General features: G+C 35.2%; 3 protein-coding genes across 3 annotated transcripts; 2 read left to right on the top strand and 1 right to left on the bottom strand.

Moving 5' to 3' along the window:
• The first annotated feature begins 473 nt into the window (after positions 1-473).
• On the top strand, positions 474-1,259 carry LOC116122516 (protein EMB-1-like). Its single transcript, XM_031408358.1, has 3 exons — positions 474-642; positions 750-896; positions 1,013-1,259. The coding sequence occupies exons 1-3, from the start codon at positions 528-530 to the stop codon at positions 1,084-1,086; spliced, it is 336 nt and encodes a 111-aa protein (XP_031264218.1). The 5' UTR covers positions 474-527; the 3' UTR covers positions 1,087-1,259.
• Positions 1,260-2,026: 767 nt separating this feature from the next.
• On the top strand, positions 2,027-2,812 carry LOC116122515 (protein EMB-1-like). Its single transcript, XM_031408357.1, has 3 exons — positions 2,027-2,195; positions 2,303-2,449; positions 2,566-2,812. The coding sequence occupies exons 1-3, from the start codon at positions 2,081-2,083 to the stop codon at positions 2,637-2,639; spliced, it is 336 nt and encodes a 111-aa protein (XP_031264217.1). The 5' UTR covers positions 2,027-2,080; the 3' UTR covers positions 2,640-2,812.
• A 1,157-nt stretch (positions 2,813-3,969) lies between these two features.
• LOC116122517 (anaphase-promoting complex subunit 1) lies at positions 3,970-20,366 on the bottom strand. The gene is given in 37 exon segments (XM_031408359.1): positions 3,970-4,709; positions 4,790-4,888; positions 5,025-5,103; positions 5,593-5,750; positions 5,842-5,981; positions 6,067-6,130; positions 6,487-6,660; positions 6,727-6,867; positions 7,383-7,484; positions 7,603-7,716; positions 7,793-7,869; positions 8,501-8,661; positions 8,753-8,874; positions 9,019-9,096; positions 9,231-9,287; positions 9,480-9,562; positions 9,643-9,736; positions 10,353-10,424; positions 10,867-10,935; positions 11,338-11,418; positions 11,860-12,000; positions 12,226-12,324; positions 12,592-12,651; positions 12,778-12,870; positions 13,150-13,233; positions 13,451-13,789; positions 14,171-14,630; positions 15,335-15,825; positions 16,149-16,319; positions 17,163-17,232; positions 17,326-17,513; positions 18,352-18,512; positions 18,629-18,734; positions 18,913-19,196; positions 19,744-19,828; positions 19,907-19,970; positions 20,065-20,366. Coding segments are annotated over 37 exon segments (5,478 nt in total). The 5' UTR covers positions 20,289-20,366; the 3' UTR covers positions 3,970-4,316.
• Between the last annotated feature and the right edge of the window lie 1,348 nt (positions 20,367-21,714).

The raw sequence follows: 21,714 nt of genomic DNA, 5'->3' as shown, positions 1-21,714 counted from the left end.
CTAACTAAAGAAAAAGAAACCTAGCGGCAAGAGGTCTTGATGGCCTTTCGATAATTTAAGGGGTTTAAGTTAGTTTTGAAAGTTTCAAGGGGTCTGAATGTTATTAACCGTATTTGATGGGATGGTTTAAGTGATGCTTGGTTAATATATACTCAAATTCAACTTTGTAAAATTTTATCTTCTTACCGATTGGGGTAAATTAGTAAAAGAAGACGCGGCTTTCACTGAGAGCATTTTTTCATAGTTATCATAATACAAACGCCTCGTGTCGTTTTATGTTCAAACCACTGACCTACGTGTCGTCAATGCTTCCTCAGTTTGCCACATGGGCACACCACGTGTCAATGAAGTAACTTGATTAGAACCCATATAAATGCCTGATTGGACTTCCTCAGTTAGAATCATAATTCACAGTATGAATGTTAGTATTACAAAGGATCAACCGCGCACGCTCAGTTTCCGCTTTAAGTTGGCGAAATTCTAATCGTTTCTTTACAGGTTTTAACTTCAGCCCAGACGAAGAAAACATGTCTTCAGATCAACAACGAGCTGAACTTGACGCCAGGGCCAGGCAAGGTGAGGTTGTGGTGCCTGGTGGAACTGGTGGCAAAAGTCTTGAAGCCCAAGAACACCTTGCTGAAGGTAAACTAATTACATAATGAAAAATTCTATTTTTCTTTTAATGTGTTTTTAACGAGTGCTTTCGAGAACATATATAATTACAATTTGTTTTGTTATGGAAACAAAAGGGAGGAGCCGTGGAGGGCAGACAAGGAGGGAGCAGCTGGGGACAGAAGGGTACCAGGAAATGGGCCGGAAAGGTGGGCTCAGCACGGGTGACCAGTCCGGCGAGGAACGTGCTTCTCAGGAGGGAATTCCGATCGACGAGTCCAAGAGTTAAAAACTGTGTTTTAATAGTTGATGAAATGATATAGCTGATGAACTTGTATTGTAGATATAGTTGTTCCTTGTTTAGGTTTTAAATTCCCGTCTTTGTACTAGCTTTTTGCAGGTAAGTTAGAGGTGATCACAATTCACAACCGTACGTTATGTATCTGTGTCAGATTTCAGGTTCTGGGTCGTTGATAAAATTCTCAGGGAACGACTTTTGTTACTATGTAGAGGCATGTAATTTTGTCCAAGCCTTTTCTTTGATACCTCTGGATGTACTCGCGTATCTCATATACGTAACTTTGCATGCAGTATCCAGCTTTTGGATTTGAATTTCAAAAACAAAAAGAAAACGATAAAGGCTTGACTTTGAGGATAACGGTGAAGTTTTACTTACATGGTAGAATCTTTACAGTACTGTCTGTTTTTCCGGTGCATTGGTATTTGGTAGTACAGCCGAACCAGAGAGGTGCTGCCCTGTAAAATTTATGGATTCAGATTAAATCTGTAGAAATATGCAAAAAAAAAATAATTTCATATTTTATGTTAACCGGAAATCTGCCGGAGGCGCAGCTTGTTGTCGTTGCTGACAATACTGAATGGCCACCTCTTGAACGGTTGAACCTATAAGGCTATAAGTTACCTTCCATTCTCTTCCTAAGAGAAACTATAGATAAAGATTGGCCGAACANGAAGTCTTGATGGCCTTTCGATAATTTAAGGGGTTTAAGTTAGTTTTGAAAGTTTCAAGGGGTCTGAATGTTATTAACCGTATTTGATGGGATGGTTTCAGTGATGCTTGGTTAATATATACTCAAATTCAACTTTGTAAAATTTTATCTTCTTACCGATTGGAGTAAATTAGTAAAAGAAGACGCGGCTTTCACTGAGAGCATTTTTTCATAGTTATCATAATACAAACGCCTCGTGTCGTTTTATGTTCAAACCACTGACCTACGTGTCGTCAATGCTTCCTCAGTTTGCCACATGGGCACACCACGTGTCAATGAAGTAACTTGATTAGAACCCATATAAATGCCTGATTGGACTTCCTCAGTTAGAATCATAATTCACAGTATGAATGTTAGTATTACAAAGGATCAACCGCGCACGCTCAGTTTCCGCTTTAAGTTGGCGAAATTCTAATCGTTTCTTTACAGGTTTTAACTTCAGCCCAGACGAAGAAAACATGTCTTCAGATCAACAACGAGCTGAACTTGACGCCAGGGCCAGGCAAGGTGAGGTTGTGGTGCCTGGTGGAACTGGTGGCAAAAGTCTTGAAGCCCAAGAACACCTTGCTGAAGGTAAACTAATTACATAATGAAAAATTCTATTTTTCTTTTAATGTGTTTTTAACGAGTGCTTTCGAGAACATATATAATTACAATTTGTTTTGTTATGGAAACAAAAGGGAGGAGCCGTGGAGGGCAGACAAGGAGGGAGCAGCTGGGGACAGAAGGGTACCAGGAAATGGGCCGGAAAGGTGGGCTCAGCACGGGTGACCAGTCCGGCGAGGAACGTGCTTCTCAGGAGGGAATTCCGATCGACGAGTCCAAGAGTTAAAAACTGTGTTTTAATAGTTGATGAAATGATATAGCTGATGAACTTGTATTGTAGATATAGTTGTTCCTTGTTTAGGTTTTAAATTCCCGTCTTTGTACTAGCTTTTTGCAGGTAAGTTAGAGGTGATCACAATTCACAACCGTACGTTATGTATCTGTGTCAGATTTCAGGTTCTGGGTCGTTGATAAAATTCTCAGGGAACGACTTTTGTTACTATGTAGAGGCATGTAATTTTGTCCAAGCCTTTTCTTTGATACCTCTGGATGTACTCGCGTATCTCATATACGTAACTTTGCATGCAGTATCCAGCTTTTGGATTTGAATTTCAAAAACAAAAAGAAAACGATAAAGGCTTGACTTTGAGGATAACGGTGAAGTTTTACTTACATGGTAGAATCTTTACAGTACTGTCTGTTTTTCCGGTGCATTGGTATTTGGTAGTACAGCCGAACCAGAGAGGTGCTGCCCTGTAAAATTTATGGATTCAGATTAAATCTGTAGAAATATGCAAAAAAAAAATAATTTCATATTTTATGTTAACCGGAAATCTGCCGGAGGCGCAGCTTGTTGTCGTTGCTGACAATACTGAATGGCCACCTCTTGAACGGTTGAACCTATAAGGCTATAAGTTACCTTCCATTCTCTTCCTAAGAGAAACTATAGATAAAGATTGGCCGAACACAGCCACCTCTTGCCACGTAGATGTACCACGTGTAAGCTAATCATATAAATATCAGAAGGCTAATGCTATGACATTAGTATTTACGTAATTTAATACAGTAATACTACATATACAAACAAATCTTACAAAACACAAAATAAATGATAGAATGAATATGATGAGTTTAATTTTGTATATTCACTCATCCATTTATTTTATGTCACATCAATTTGTACACAAATCTTTATAAGATTTGTTTGTACATCTAGTATTATTGAATTTAACATCACATTAATGTTATGTGGATCTTTATGTCGCGTGACATATCACTTTGTACAAGCTCTCTTTGTACAAATAGTTTTATCTATACCAAAATTCTGGAGAATAAATTGTTATTCATTCATTTTTTTTTTTATAACTCTAAAATGTAATTCTTATGTTATATAAAATATATTTTTAGGCAGTAAAAAGAATTAAAAAACAACTTAAAATCCTTATAAATTTTCAAAATTATAAACTAAATTGATGTAAATTATATATTGAAGACAGCAATTACACATCCTTTGTTTTTTTCGTTTTTGATATACTCATCGACTTATATCCCTAATAGAGGTGACTATTGGTGTTCTTATTCGATCAATAGTTTTAAGATATTTTTTATTCGATTAATAGTTTTAAGATCCTAAGAGATTAGTTGAAGTACACAATCCTATCAAGTTCTATCTCTAATAGAGATTGTCACTAAAGTTATTACTCGATCAATAGTTTCGGATTATAATAAATTAGTTAAAATAAACATAAAGTGCGGCGTTTAAAAAAAAAAAAGATATATCAATGGAAGAACAAATGAACTCTTACTATAGCACTATCTTTATATTATTTTGTTTCTTTTGTACACATAATAATTAGATCCTGATTCAGTCAGGATCGTATATTTAAGGGCTAGTTTTTTCATCTCCACAAACTGAGTGCACAGCTCTTTCTTTGTGCAAAACCGAAACCAACTTCGTCAGTGTAATCCATCGTTCTTTCTCAAACCTATGTTTATGACAAGTTGAAATGAGCTTCAGAACATTTCTTCTCAAAGACCTCTGTCACCAATACAATGGCGAGTCGAGCTGCAAACACCAAATTTCTGAAGTTTGCTCTTTCTTTTGGAAAAAAAAATGGAGAAGAGGGAAGAAAAGCCTTAAACCTAGCTTCAGTTGTTGGAAGAGAACAACTTATCTATCTCACCAAGGGCATTGATGTGAGTGGTTGGAAATAACAAACGCAACAAAGGAACCAAAGATGATGAAACTAGATTGGGCTTGATTTTCTCCACGGCCGACTTGATAAGGGATGGAACCGGCACGCTGAACCACTTAAGATACCATGAAAGTAGTACTAAATTTTTCTCTTCTTTGGATTCTTCTTCGTCATGCCATCTTCCTGAGTTCAGATACTTTCTCAAATCAATTTTAAATCCATCTGAACAACTAAGAATGTCTTCCACTCGCTTCCTAAGAGACCCCATGAAGATTGGTTGAACAATGCCTCCTCTTGAAGCAGATAATCTTCCACTTAACAGAGCTTCATTATAGGCGAGCACAAGCTGCGGTAGAAGATGGATAGTGAAAAACTTGAAATGTAAATAATCGTGTTCTTTAATAAAAAAGGATAACAGAAACTTACCTTCAAATTGGATATAAGGAGCGAGTCACTTACAATGACATTGTCATTGGTGACCTGCTCGGCCATTGACCTAACCGTCGTGTATAATGACAAGTAGACCTAGACAAATAAGCAAATGGATTATGATGGTGAGCATATTACGGGTATTCAAATTGGTAGATTCATACGAATTGTACTGCTTTTGAAGTCATCGAAATGCATGGAGATCCTATTTCCAGGTTACATTAGCATTTACCTGCAACAGAGCCGGTCTATCCTTGCTTATGCACTCGAATAGAACTTGCAAACAAAATTCCTGGAAATCACCATCAAATCTGCAACATGTGCAATGGCAAAGAGTTTTTACAGATTATCAGAGCTTGAATAAAGGGAAGAAACTTCTACATTTTGTATAAAGGATGACGGAATTGCCACAGTAATATATGATTCCACTATGTGATATTATATCTAAGGCATCAAAAGCAGAAAAGTAAATTAGATTTGATATTGAATTTGACAGCAAAATACTGAATGAGTGCTGATATGGATAAATAACAGAAAAAATAGACTTGCAACTGCCACTACCCTTTTAAACAATACATCATTAAGGTTTGGCCAAATGGATTGTATAAATATACGGTTCCTAACCCAAATTTGTTTCACTCCGTGTTACAGGACATACTTAGACTGATAAAACACTAAGTAGTAAACTGAAAAATCCAAAAGTTAAATTTCAGTGAGCATGCTGAAGCCACCATTAAGGAAACATAGATTGCTTCTACAAGATCATAACATGAAAAGACATTGAAATAAACTGGACTTGCCTGCTATTCCAGGAAGGGTCACAGCAAAGTTGTGCAAAAGCAATTAAGCTAGGATCAGATGAAAAGGTACTGACCAACTGATCAACAGTAACAGAATTAGGACCACTGTTGTTATTGATATTTGGATCAGATGCTCCTAAACTTGTCAAACCCAACACCTGGATTGGGGAGGACAAATTAAAATTCCTCCATAAACAGGAATAAATTAAGGTGAGGATCAATCTATAATAACTCTTATGACATTATCACCTTATGCATCGCACGTGACATCAAGGACTGACACCCTACAGGATCATCCACATACGAACAAGCTCCAACCTTCCGTTTGATATAGATAACACCAGAATTAAATGGGTCATTCTTATCCCCAGCACTCCACCAAGGTTTATCTGTCGAAGAAAAACAATTGGAAGGATCTAAACATGTTGCAAGTTTACACTATTTAATAGAAATGGAGCACCATGACACACTAACCTTCAGGTACCAGCTCTATCACTAAAGGCCAGTATCGAGGTCCACAAACACGAACTGTCTTCAACTGCAACCAGTAAACAATTGAACCATCAAAAAAATTGCAATTTTTCTAAAATCCATCTGTCCATTTTAGAGCCCAGTTAATGTAGTTCTTTCAATGAAACTTAACAATCTCTTCTTATAACTGTATATGTCCTAGCAAAGCTATACCTGTACAAGAGGGCTTCGGGTTTACTAACAAAGAAACAAAAAAATCCTCAAAGAAAGTGTAAAGAATATAGAAGAAAATATCAGATATCATGTAAAACCTAGCAAATTTGTAACAGACAACTTCAATTTTTTCTTGCAGGAGAAAGAAAACATAAAGATTTCTGGAATTGCAACCATTTAAATCGTTACTCATGAATCTGTAAAACTTACAATAGAACGTTCTGGCAGAATGCAAGGAGTAACTTCACAAAAGCTTGTTTCTGAATAATGTTCAGTTTCTCTGACAGTAACTTCAAGAGGGGCATACACAGGGAGACCAGTGTCAACATCGACAGTCTGAATCCAGCGAGATTCCGTTGCAAGGACGTACAAATGCCTAAATGCCTGAAAAAGTACACTTCATGAAAACAAGATGCTAAAAGAGTAACATAAAAACTGTTTCTGGCATACCTGAAGGTGGCAGCGATTATCATTTGGTCCAGAAGGCAAGCGTGGATAAAGAGAAATCAATAAAGCAGCAATAGAACTGTTGCTCGTTGAAAATGTTCGCATTCCACCCCCAAGAAACAAGAAGCCAATGGCTAAACTTACCTAAAAAACCAGCACATGGTAGGAAATATAAGGAACATAAGCTGTTGTAAGACAAAAACCTGCTCAACTGAATGCATTCCAAATGGGTACACACAAACATGGTAGCATTCCTCTTAAGCAGGGAGTTTAGATGAATTAACATCATAAAATGCTATTTGTCCCATAGACACTGTAGTAGCACGCATGAGATTGAATAATATTTAATGAGCTCTAGTCCTGGCCTTGGCCTCTACCATCTTAGACTCAGCAACCAATTATGTTTTTGGCAGGTCAGTACAAACTACATTGAAAATATAGAGTACATAATCAAAACATAAGGAGCTAAAGCACCTATAGATCTTACTCTCCAAGTCTGAAAACTGTAAAATAAAATATTATAAAAGCACAATCCATTCAACTTTATCCTCATCAATTTCTAGGAATATTAATAATATTATAATATAATTTGAGTGTCCACATTCAAAATTTCAAGTTTTTTAGCATATTTTAGAAAAATCATATGCAGAAACTCTTACTGCCATCTGGATGCCATAATTTGCATTGCCATCTGCAGAATTTCGACTGCGAAGAAATCTCAACAACCGAAAAGTTTGTAGGTGTCCTGAACCAGCCATTACCTGTCCTCAGACCAATCATAAAAAGAAAAAATAAAAAACAAAAACCTTAGCCACTACTGTTATTTATGTAATTGAAAATAGGAAAAGGGCAAAAAAGGACTTTTATTCTTTTATGTACCACAGACAAGGAAAGAACAACCAGGTGAAGGCATATTTCTAGCGTGCATCGATCTACATAGCGAGACAATCCCTTTGGAAAGGCATTTCGACTTGTACCGGAAACAGGCTTGATCTGCTGACATTAAAGTATAAGTTTTTACAACTAAATAAGCAGTAAATTTATACAGAGCAGGATGAAACTGTATGACCTCATTTAGGAAGTAGACAGCGTATTCATAAAGTAACTCCTGCACATTTGCATTCTTTGTACCAGCAAATCTTAACCCTGCCAATAATAAATGATAAAGATAATGGAATTTATAGATATATTTTCTATAAACGAAAGATACAATGAAGCATTAAATTAATTTCCAGTAATTTGCTGCAAAAATATTTGAATGCGAGCTTAATTTAGCATTCACAACAATAAAAGTAAACAAAAAAGATATATGAACCCAGATATTCGATTTAAAATAGGCCAATTTTTTCTAATCTTTGCTCAATCTGTAAAAATTACTGCGCATAGATGAGCGTCTTTGATCATTCAAAATCATTATAATTTTAGTGAAGGGACGAAATCTGCAAATTTGTGGAACTGTTCCACGAGGCTGTTTTTTGCTTTTAAATAACTTCTTATTTTTATAAATGTATTTAAGGATATTTCTGATATTTTCACACCTCGATTAAGATTTTACCATTAAATTATGAATGACAGGGTAAGTTTGAAGAGTTTTTTTAAATTTCAAGGAATTGCAGTGAAGTTTACTCAAACCTCAAGGGAGGCCACTGATATTTACCCTAAATCTATTTGTAAATTTTATTTTAAATTCTTTTTAGTGATTTTAATCACATAGAAAGCATACACAAAATAAAAATCAATATCATACATATAGCATGAATCAGTAGAAATAACGTACCAAGAGAAATACATGCCCCAGCCACTATATTGACATAGGCCTGGACAAAGGTTTCTGCATCCATTTCATCAACATCACTGTTATCATCTCTAAGGGCATCGATGCTATGTTTGACAATTTCAGGAATCTGGGACTGAATCCAATCTTCAGAGGGGTGAACTCTGATACAATAAAGCTCATTAATTTAATTATAAAGAGTAGTTAAGTAGATGAAAGTTCAATCACCAGATTAGTTAAACAGACTAGCTGTACCTGTTCCACATTATTAAATTCCGAGCAATGACACGAAGCATAATGAAATCAGGCCGCACATATTGCAAATCAAAATGTGTTTGAGGGATGGAAAGCCTAGAAACAATTGCCTCTGATTCAGTCTGTTATTAGTACAAAGGAGGACAAAGTGAGAAAACCCTGACACATCAATGAGAATGTGAAATAGTCTGTACCTAAGAACGTTGACAGCCTAATGCACTGGTTGAAAAATTTCATATGAAATGTCAACTACCAAGCCTCTTTACCTTTAAAAACATTAAAGAAAGGGCAATAATAGCTCCAGGTGCAGTGACATCAACATTGACCATGGTTCCATCCATCATCTACAAAGCAAAAGTTCCCAACAAAAGGATCTCAATATCAATTGCTTCGGCAAAGAATATGCCCAAGTGGTATCCCTCTTGAGACAACATTAAAAGCATGGAAATTTTTTTATTTCAAATGTAGCTGACAGAACCTGCCCAGCACTACGGTTTTGCTCATCCGTTGACAGTGATAAGAAGTGTGATCTTTCCTGATGAAGAATTCAAGACAAAAGAAACAATTCAGAGAGAAACAAATTAAATAAAGTCCATTCAGTAGGAAACTGCGGACGATTCAGTTCTTAATGCACAGAACTTACAAAACATGGTGCAAACATACAAAAGTAATTCACCCAGCAAAAGTAAAATGAGAAAGAACAGAAGTCAACATAAGATAATTTTACCTTGTGAACTTCTTTGCCACCAATGTAGTGGAATAATCGACCAACCAAGGTATCTGTGAAACCAAGTGCATCATCTCCTCGACCTTCAGTTTTAAAATAAAACAATTAATAAGGTCACCACTTCACAAACAATTAACTAATTTAAATATTCAATTGCTTATACCCAATGCAACAAGGCCCAAAGCAAATCCAGCAGAAACCGCATGACCCTCCCTTTCAAGAACATTATCACCTCCACTTCTGCGACCTATTTCACCCTGTACATATCACACACAAGGTCAACTCAAGGCATCTAACATCTAACAAAGAATCTTTGAGGAAGATACTGAAACCCCAATGCTGTAGAAATCTATGGCATGATTCATACATAATATTCAGCATTGTAAGAAGAAACACTGAATGATGTGCAGTGATCATCAGTACTTAAGATGTAATTATATTCTCAGCCAGAAAAATAATGAGTTAAGCATCCCACGAGGAGCTGTCTCACATGGTGTAGAATAAAATAAAGAAGACCATTTTATTATTCACAGACTTGTGGCGTAAACGATTCTGAGGCAAGAAAAAATCTGCAGATTACACCAAGTACAAAACTTGGACTTGTTGACAACATTAGTAAAACTTTGTAAATAAACTAAACATTAAAAAATAAGAATGTAACATGCAATTAGCAACTAACTATTACCTATAGTCAACTAAGGGGAACCATTCGTGCTATAGTTCACTTTCAATTTTCACTTATATACATAATACAGCAAATGCATTTCTTTGAATGGTTCATTACATTGAATAATGTTGATGCTTTTTGACATCAAAATTTATATAGAGCAAAACATTGAGTAAATCAGAAAGCAAACAGGAAAAATAAAATACCAGAAGAATCTGCATAGTTTGCGGATGAGCTGATCCTTCATAAAGAAGTCCCACTGACATTAATGCTGCCGACTGCAGAATAAGACAAGAGATTGCATTGTTGAAATAAATATTAAGAAAATCACTGAGTAATCTTAAATATAATTTTTTCTTACGAATTAGTACAATTACTCATTTCAATGATAAATACAAATAAAACACATGTTATTCCCCATGATGCTAGAGTGTCCAGTAGTCAAATTTACCACTTCAGTACTAACTATAATAGCACCAAGAGAAAAAAAAAGTCACAGAATGATTGCAGCCTGACAAGAAATTTAAGGTAGGTAAATGGGGTTTTAATGATCTGTGGTGGCAAAAAGAATCCTGGGATGCATTTATTTACTGAGAAACACAAATAAAGATGCATAGATCAAGTGTGCAAAGTTCATTCTTGCTTGTACACACTCCTGAAGGATAAAACTTAAGAGGTGAATTTAAAGAGAAACAAAGACTGCGGTCTGATGATCTATACCTGCAGAATTGTTGGTAACTCCAACTCCACTGAAGATGGAAGCCTGGCAGGAATATGAACATAAAGGGACTGCCAAGGAAAAATTCAACAACTTAGCCTCAATTAACAAGCGTTGCATACAATATTCATTACAAGAAATCATATTAGATCCTTGAACAAAAAAGAGAAAGATATATCGATCTTTACAACTTAATAGGAGCTTAGGGCCATATTCAACTTGTACAAAATGACCAAAGACCTAAACAAGTACAATCTATCTAAAATGTGAGCCACTAAGTTGCAACAAAATGGCAGTAAGAGGAATTAAAAAGCAATATATGCTATAAAAGGGGCTATGAACAAATTTACTAGAAGGAGACCATACATAAATAGGTTCCTTATGATATGCTAATTCTTTCATTAACAAAGACGATAAAAAATAATAATAATAATAAAAAAAAAAATTATGCAAAGGGAGCAACATGCTATCACCTTTGATATTACTGGATGCATGGTCCCTCTATGAGAAACAGCGAGGCCAAGCATTAATCCAACAGTTGTGCTTTCATGTTCCTATAACAAAGATGCATCAGGAGAGCTAAATAAAACAGTGAGACTTGAAAGAAACACAAAAGATAATCAATTATGATGATTTGAACATTATAGGTAAAAGGCAGCACATTACTTCTACATATGATAACTTCAAAGTAATTTATTTATATATTTTATAAGAAACACGAATTTCAATAAGGAGCACATTACAAAAGGAAATGAACCAGAGGTCCATACCAATAGAATTAAGCTTTTCCAAAAAGTAGGCTTTAAGAAAAGATTTTATTTTATTTTTTAATTTTTGGTAAGAAGACTTTACAAGAATGACATGAGAAAAAAAACTTCAAGATTAACTAATGGAATAGAAAGATAAATTTATTTTTGAAAAACATCCTGCAAAACACTCATAAAGTGGCATAATTGTAAGTAACAAGAACAAGAGTGTATCATGATGTGCAGAACCTGATAAAAATACTTATATATGTCACTGAGAGTTAAAGCACGCAGATGTCCGTGTAATCCTAGAGCAAGGAGAAGTCCAGCGTGAATAAAATTTGGCTCCTCAGGTTTGTTATATGCTATCCATGTTCTTGACATTTTACCCTGAAAATGAAATGTCTAAATTAACGCATAAAACCAAAAACAAATCACGATCACAAACATATATTGATAGAGTTAAGTGAGATTGCAAGGTGAATACATATTAATCAAAATAATTAACTGGAAAATGACTTTTTTTTTTTCTGCTTTTAAGAAATGGTAAAACCTGTGGCAATACTTGGCATCAGAGTATGAATGCACTCATGATCATAAAACACAAAGAAAAACCTGAAGGGGTGCCAGTCTTAGTCCAGCAGCAACAGCATTGTGAAACTCCGGCCAGGATGTAAGTTCTTGTATATTCCTTATGTTTGGATCCAGATTAACCTAAGATAGGCAAAACATGTTAGATGAAATTTATTGAATGGTAAAATTTTGTCCAATTCCTAAACAGTAATGCTACATATACAAAAACAAAGGCGGTACTCCTGCATTATTATGACATCATTTAATTTAATTTAATTTTTTAAATTTACTTTTAGTTTTCGCTTTCCCAATCATATCATGTTACATCATTTTATATGGGCTAGTTTGTATAAAGAATTAGTAAGTGTAGTAATAATACATCACTAAAACAATTTAAAGTGGACATACAGTTGCATTTTGCTGGGCAGGCAACCGACCTGCTAAAACAAGCTTGGGGACTGTAAAGGCCTGCACAATATTTCAAACAAGTCTTCAGAAAGAGAAATGTATCTCAAAACAATCAATTTAAAAAAAAAAAAAAAAAAAAAAATTTCTCCAAAGAAAACAAACTAAAGAATTTAAAAATGGGACTACCTCTGTCAGAAGAGTATATATTGTCGCAAGAGTAAATGCTCCACGTCCAAGAGGAAGTGCAGTAGTCCTTTGTGCAAGGTGCCACAGCTGAGCCTTCATCAAGAAAGTAGAAGAAGAGCATCAAAATAAGACATTGAAACTTAAAATAAAGGTGATAAATCCAAGACGTGGAGGCATTAACAGAATATAGCTGAATAACCCTTCTGCAGATATTTCTATCTCCTTGTTAAAGCAATTTGTAGAGTGATCTGAATAGAAAATGAAAGACAACTAAAAGTTTATAATGTTAAGAATGAACCCTGATAAGACTATAATATCTATAGAAAAGAAATGTTGATACAGTATTTCAATCGAATAAAGAAATAGGTATACCTGTTGCAGGTCCTGATCAGAAGCACTAGGGTTTACAGATGTTTGAATAACCACAGGCCTTGCAGAACAGAGAACGCGTCTAACCTACTAGAAGAGCAAGTAGCATCAAAAACACAAAAGAGTTGCGTTTCAAAAATGACTTCAGAAGAACTGTAATTATGAGTCTGAGCAAGCATCTAAGTTTTTCAGCACATGACATTAAGAAAAAAAGGAGAAAGACCCGATGCTAAGAAAAATTATATACTGTAAGAATAACAATAAACTGAATAAATATTATTTAGTATGAAAGACCAAAACATACTTCATTCAGACGAAGATCCCGACCATATCTCAGTTGTGTGCTAGAGTTGAAGATATGCTCCATGCCATCCGTCATGGACCCATCAACAGAATCTGTATCCTCAAATTTGGTGCTATCCAATCCTATAGTATCAGAGACTGAGGAAGGAACTGTAACTGGATGCAAATGTAGCATATAAGGTGTAGACATAGATATTAGGTTCAAATTGGTGTGGGTTTCAAGTTCCTTAGATTTGCATGAATGCACTAAACATGACAGAGCCAAATCTTCTCGACCAAGAAGAACATATGCAGCCGCAGGCCAGTCAGTGGGAGGAGATTCACGACACTTGTCCAATGCCTGTGAAATGCAAAAACAATCACATGAGGAAATTGAGAACTCAGAATGCAAGAATTTGATTACAAGGAAACAAATGCTGGCTAAAAGAGAATGCCAAGAACACCCCAGCAGTGGTATGATAGCAGTGTACCGGGTACCAATAAAGAAGAGTAAAACTTCTTTAAATAGAGAGGTGCAAGAGAAATAAAAATAGCAAGAAGTTAAAGCATCCCATATCTATCATTATCCAAGATAATCTATGCAACCAGAATAAGTTCACTTTTGAACAAAGTTGTAACCATTGGCAATCCAATGGATACCTTCAATGTTATAACAAATACACTTTACAACTTTGTCAAATGAGTTTCATTCAAAGCAACAACATACTAAAGCATAACTTACATGTCGCAGAGGAAGAGATACACCACAAGGTAGTAAGTCAAGCTGTTGCAGTCCAAAATTTTCCCCCACCATTGCCAAGACAGTAAGCTCCTCATTGGTGCAGTATGATCCAGAGGCAATATTGCAGTAAACACCAGATGAAAGTTTCTTTCCTGTTGGTTTAACACCCAATAATAAATTATAAAAGGAGACTATCTTCCGCGCCCAGCTCACAACAGAACTCCCATCTTTACGAATTAAGGGTGGAAGGTCATTGATATTAGAAGAACTACATCCATGTTGCAAACAGTTTTCAAGCCATTTGAATAAGCTCAGAGGAGTTTTCGAGGAAAATGAGCTTGAACACATCCCAACTCCCTTGGAAAGAGAAGGAAAATCACGAATATAATGATCCAAATAGCATTCCTCACCCAAAAACTTTGCAATATCGCATAATAGGACCGACAACAGCTCCAAGTCCCTACACTCCAAAATTAAGAAATAAATTTACATAAAATAACACCACAAACTGTTCAAGAAATTTCTAGGAGCAAGCACAAGTATAGAACTTCATCCAAAATGCATAAAGCAGCAAAAGATAACTAATCTGTGATTACTTAAAAGAGTAACAGGCTAGTGGTGTCTGACACTAATTTTTCCCCAAATGCAGTAGAAGCCAGTAGTTTTCACAAGATTTTGAGTCTTCCTTATCTACTAATTTACTATCACTAACTTACAGTGAAACACATCACGAAAGAAGAAATAGAAAAAAAAAAAAAATAGGTTCCTTGACAAAAAAGGCTTAGATTTAGGAGGTTAACAAGGGCAAAGCACATGGGCCCAAATTAGTATGTGGAAAATAACTCAAATTATTCTGGCAAATCATTTAGTTCACCATCTCATGCTCTTTCTGTGACAGCAAGAAAGAGTACGATACAAAATTTTTCATCATCTCATATTCCTTCTGTGACAATGGCAAACAGTATGCTATTAATGTTTCAATTTTTCATCCAACATATATCACTATAAGCAAAGCTTTAACTGAACCAGTCAGTGTAGAGTACAGTGAAAACAAAGAAAGGCAACAAAACAGAGAACTTTCAGGCCAGACATGAAATTAGTAAGAAAGAGGTTTTGATAGAGATAGACCAATAAACATGAATATACTTAAGAAACTAAACTCACCGTTTTCGAAGACAATTCAGTTTCAGACTCTCATATACTGCATGCAGTGAATCCAAGGTTGCCACGAACAGTCCAGAGTAAAATGATCCCTTCAGGATATGTTTACCATCTAAATTTGATTTAGAGGAATCTGATCCCAGCACATCAAGGGATGTTCCAGAAGAAAGACCAGGAAAGAAGTTAAATTTGCAGTAGTTCTTGTGAAAGTTACTGTTAAGAAGAAACTCCCAAGATGATTTAGGCACTTAATTCAAGGGCTCTTGAGCAGTAACAGTAGATCTTCGACCCATTTGCATAATTACACCACAAAAAGAGTTCCATTCTGAATCCACTGTAGAGTTTGCCTCCGATAAGTAGGCAGAGTCACCATCTCCCCAAAGAAGAACAAGGAAATAATTATAGAAACTGGAATTAAGCCCCTCAGCCAGTGCTGTGATGCAGTCATTCGTCAGTGAAGATGAAGGGTTCTGTCTTAATGCACATCGAAACATCTGGACAGACACCAATTACAAGATTGTAAAATGGAAACATCTATATAAACCTAAGAATGGACTGGTAAAACCAATTTGATAAATATCAAAACCTAATTATTCATGGAAGCTCCATTAATTATCAACCACTACTGGCAAAGTGAAAGAACAGTATGGAGTCACGCTTATCTAGCACGTAAAATTTCCATAACTCAGGAAAGGCGGCAACAAATTAGGATTCCATAACTCACGAGAGGCAGCAACAAATTAGGAACATTGCAAAATCATTAAACATCGAAATTAATAAAATTTACTCAAAGGACTTAAATTAGAAGTTACCATACCTGCCCATTGCTAACTATAACATTGATGCGCCCCTCAACTGCATCAGCAACGCCAATAATCTTCAAGTCATGGGAAACAGATGCTGCTTCTGAGAACTCCAAACCATGTGAAAGATGAACTTTATGCAAAGAAGAAGGCAACAAATATCTACAAAGACATTTCTTCCCTGACTGCAGCCATAACATACATTGGTTACACAAATCTCACAGCCACTAGCAAAATATCACAATGCTTTGTTTAAATGCATCCAGAGTCACACCTTGAGCAGGAAATCAAAGAAAGAAAAGATGCTTATAGATGTGATTTTCGAAAGATAATACAAAACATGGATATCATATTGTGTAGAAAATTGTATTCAATATGTGAAAAGAGTGTCAACAAGAAAGCTTCCAGTCTCCGTACAAGAGTATATGTATTTCAATGGAAACCGACTTCTGTACAAGCACTACATATGCATCAACTTATCTCAAATAGAAGATTTTCATACCCTGTATTAGTGTCAAAACACAACGTTAAATTCATGTCCACAAATCACTGCCAATAATAAAAGAAAAACATCTTTGCAATAAGAATTTAGTGATTGCATTAATAAAAAGGCAACCAAATACCCAAACTAGGGGTGAAAACTGAGCCGAGCCACTCCAGCTCGACTCGACAATAGTAGAGTCGAGCTCAAATATTGATTCGAGTTGAATTCGATCACGATACAGGTCGACTCGAAAAGCTCGATTAAAACTCAATTATACGAGCTCGAATTCGAACTCGAGTTCTAATTTCAGGTACTAAGTTCAGGTTCGAACTCGAATTCGGTACTGTGACAACCGAGTCAAGTTCAAGTAGCCAGATACTCAACTCGATTTCACCCCTACCCAAAACCTCTAACAGTGACATCTCTTGCCAACATATATACATTTCCGACTTTCAAGAGAAAATAATATTCAGAATTAAGAAAATTAAAAATTAAAAATCAACAGTGGATAATTTAATACATAAGCCATATATATACAGCTTACATAAAGGAGAAGGCCGTTGTCTGGAGCCAAAACAATAATGTCAGCATATGGCAGCAGACCCACTTTCACTCTGGAAGAAACAACGAAGAATAAAATAGCCAGATTATTGAACAATCAATCCAAATAAAGCAAATAAAAGAAACAACAAAGAAAATGACTCTACCTCGGACGCGTAACAACAACTGGTGCGGCAGCAATTGCTGGTATACTCCAGCTCATGTCAGGTTTAATATCATAGAGAATCTCATTATTTATTTCAACACTCTGAAGCCTTACAGACAATAACGTTTTTTGTTCAAGAAGAAGAAGGCAAATTATAGGAGCTGCATCATCATCAGTCGCTAGAAAAACCTGGAAACATTTCAGGCCACTTCAAGTCGAATGAACATGTAAGATATGACACTATATCACCACAAAGCTGACAAAATGTGCAATATCTTAGAATGAGATCAATTTTACCATAATTAAATGCAGATCACAAGCAAGTAGAGAGGAAGTAAATACAGGGAAGAGTCCACAGATGAAAACAAAACTGTGAACACTTCTGGAGCGACCTATAAGTGGAATATCATAGAAGAAACTTTGGGTAGAAAAGGTTAGAAAAGATAAATGAAATTTGTATATGAGAATACCAATGATTTTATAAATTAGAAATGGAAGATTAAAAGATTTTCAACATAAAGTCATTCTAGAATAGTCTATGGAATTGAGTTTGAAAAGGTTACTAAACTGGTATGCACCAATGACACAACCAACTAATGTCCAGCAAAACCATTATAAGTTTCTATAAAGTAAACTTACAGTGTTTTTTATCCCTTCAAGCATTTTTTACATCTTACAAAGAATACTACTATGAATAGAAAACTCAATTCATGCAAATTAGTAACAGGATTTATAGAAGAATTTCCGTATAGAAGAAAAACAGCTAAGCTGATAAGCAATATAACAGGAAAAGATATGAAAATTTGGACAGTCCAAAAATAAATCAAAGTTTTAGGCCAAACAACAAGGAAGTATGGCCTAAATTCTTTATTCTGGATAGAAGAAAGCACACTAGACACATTACCACTACTGTAGTGGCTCTATCCAGTAGCAATTAATTAAAAAGGTGGGAAAAAGAAAGAAGTGACAAAACACTAATAAGCATTCCTTACTGAACACTCATACAAAAGATGAGATGAACTGGCACCTTAGAAGCAGCTGTCTGAGAACCTTTCCCCTGCCATATTCTACGGAAGGAAAATTGTTTGGGCAATACACCAGCAAGAACTATGTCACATAAGCTAGCACTTGAGACTTCAAGGTTAGAATTAACAACTTCAGCAACCCAAACAGAATGCTGCATCTTTCCTGTACACCAAGTGAAAAGGTCAAAACATGGTGGATTTGGAAAACGAGATGATGGAAAAAGGGGAGTGGCTAAGGTAACACTTCAGATTAATTATGGTGAAGGTAATCAGATGAACCTTTGTTGTATGATGCCATCAGAGGAATTTGACTGCTAGTCCAAATTGTTCTTTCATCAAAGTCCTTCATTATGTTTAATTTTCCTCTTTCTTCAATGTAAGTAGACTGATCATTCAAAAAACACAAATTCTTATGAACAAAAAAAAAAAAAAAAACCAGGTAACCTGAGTTCATAAATGCAAGAGAGGATTGAAAAAAAATTAGAGCATACAGCATTCAAATGAAAAAAAATAAAAATAAATAAGGCAAAAACAGAGAATTGTGAAGGAAACTATAACACGACCATTGGTTCCTCCAGCAAATCGCTAAGAATTAAATGAGAAGACATTGAAGCTGTGTCTCCCTTGATCATATGACCATAAGCACTCAGATAACTGTAATTATTTTGTGGGCTGTGCCCACTGTCCCTTCTTGGACGGGATATATCACGTTCACTTAACAAAGGGCTTGACGATGAAAAAGGAACTTGAGTTGGCGAATTCCCTTCAACTGCCTGGAGTAGTAGACCAAATGGAAGCGGCCATATTGATGTGATTGTACGAGGTAGTGGAATGGATACCACTTCACCTGGCACAAAAGTCAGAGAGAGATAGAATCTCAATAATATTATGCAATAAGAACGCAGGTTTCTATTCATTCTATGCAATCTAATGAATAAGCTAAAAAATGGCTTTCAAGATATAGACATACCAGTTCTAGATTTAACAATATATAGATAGCATTTCCATGTGTAGAAAGGAAAAGTGTAATACAATTTTAAACAACAAATAGAAAAGAGAAACTAAAACCAACCAACTGATGGATAAATTAGAAATCCACCCGACCAAAATGCACCTGATATCATACATTTTAGCAGTATATTTGTTCTCTTAAACACATTATACATCATTTCAAAGTAGTTTTGAAATTAAAAAGGCCAAAATACTGAAACCGATATTTTGGCACAATAAGGCTATTTAGTGGAATCAATTTATTTTTAAGAGCTGACATGGAAAGATCTTAGCAGACCTAATTTATACACTGTTTAGATTTACAACGAAGAACCAAGCTTAAAAGAAAATGAAAAGCATTTTTGTAACTTATACTATTGAAGACCATATCCTAGTCAGCTCACCCGATGTGTTGTAAATCGTCAACGATTCCATTTGTAAGACACAAAGAAGAGCTTCTGACATATCACCAAGACGACACCAGCATACCTAAATACACCAAGTACTCGTCAAAATAATTACAAAAACTTTTCGTTTAAGTAAAATTGAATTGAGAAAAATGTTTACCATGATAACAGGAGAAGGTAAAGTGAACCTCTTAAACACTCGTGAACCAGTTGTCCATATAATACTGTTACACAAGAACAATCAAATTAAAAAACTACTTAAGCCAAAATTTTCACTAAATTTTGAAAAATTAAGCTGAAAACTAATAATTAAATTACCGGTTCCCTCTTATGAAAAGCTCGTGATCGCAGCTCGGCTCAGTGTGTGAGCCGCCAACATCTCTATCAGCTTCGCCTCGGTCTCTGACGAGCTCTGGATCGAAGAGGAAGTAATCATACTTATCTGAAATATTGTCGGGAGGTTTTCCGTCAAGAGCTTCGGCGATTAAGCCGAACGGCTTGAACTCGCCGAGGACTGTTAAGTGACGAACTCCAACCGACATTGCGGTGGTGAGTTGAAGAGATTAGTGAGCCAGTGGAAAGAAGAGATTAGTGAGCCAGCGAAACAAAGATTTAATTACTTCAGTGCTCGAGTCCCGCCATTTTTTAGTATTCAAGTGTTAAAGAAAAACCCTAGTGGGTTTTTCCAAATTTTACTGTAGTTGTTTTTTTTAAATAAAAAAAAAAGGGATGATAAAATGTGCGTTGCTACCTGCCAAGCCGCCAAGGTGGCATTTTATATAAATTACATTAATATAAGGAGAAATATCATATCGGACGTAAGAATAATATATATATATATATATATGAATGATACCTAATGTCAGAATATTGCCTTTATATGTGATCCAATGTAAATTCATTTAAAATAATTAAAAGAGTAAACGACTTTTTCCCATCCATTAATGATGTAATGACATTTTCCCACCTTCAAACTTATTAAGACTATTTAACCATCCAACATTAGATTCTTTTAATAGTTTATGTTAAAAATTGTAATATTTAATGTAAAGACAAAACTATATTTTAGATGTTTGAATTAAAAATTTATTTATTATTATATTTCAAGTCAATAGACTCAATTGATCATCTATCACCGTCCCTCCCATCTTTCTTTCCGATTCTTCACAAAGCCTCCATTGACCAAGCAAATCCAAACCACACACCAATCTTTACGACATCATGTCATCATCATCATACTTATAAAATTAAGACCATTTCATCTTAATTTTTTTTTCTATTTTTTCCCACATAATAGAGAAAAAGAAAAAAAAAAATTATTAACAAACACCACCCACATAGACATAAACCGATGCTGCGATGCACTATAGATCATCACTCTTGAAATCAACATTATCCAACTGTGAACAGTTTAGATATTAAAAGAGAATATTGGGACCTATATGATATTTTACAAGACAAATTAAATTGTGGAGAAGCATAAAACTAAGGAAAATAATTAACTAGACTTGTATATGTTAAATAAGACAAGATTTAGATCAAACTTTTTGTAAAAGGTAATACTAGGTTCACAACCTTCAATGTAACAGCTTATTATTGGTCAGTTCACAAAATGAGACCCGTCTATTTGTTCATCTGTAAGTTAATCAATGACGAACTACCACATCAAAAGTTGTGAGAAATGATTATAAGATTAGATAGTAAACCTATCATGAAGGTTGGCCATAACCCAAAATCTGCGTTTAATCAAGAAGGGTCGAAGGCTTGGAGCATCGAAAACAAGAAACGGTCAAGATTTACTTTATTGAAATTGCTGCATTTATCTTTGCCAAGATTTCAATATCAATAAATTTGTAAGAAATATAAATAAATCAGAAAAAAAAAAAAAGAATATTTACATACAATTTGTTGTATTGATTTTATTAGCCTCTGAATATATGCATCATACAGGTCAGTGTCTTGTGCAGC

Source organism: Pistacia vera, unplaced genomic scaffold (assembly GCF_008641045.1).
Source record: "Pistacia vera cultivar Batoury unplaced genomic scaffold, PisVer_v2 Contig135, whole genome shotgun sequence".
NCBI lineage: Eukaryota > Viridiplantae > Streptophyta > Magnoliopsida > Sapindales > Anacardiaceae > Pistacia > Pistacia vera.
Note: the sequence above shows the minus strand (reverse complement) of the source record. Positions and strands in the feature narration are given on the sequence as shown.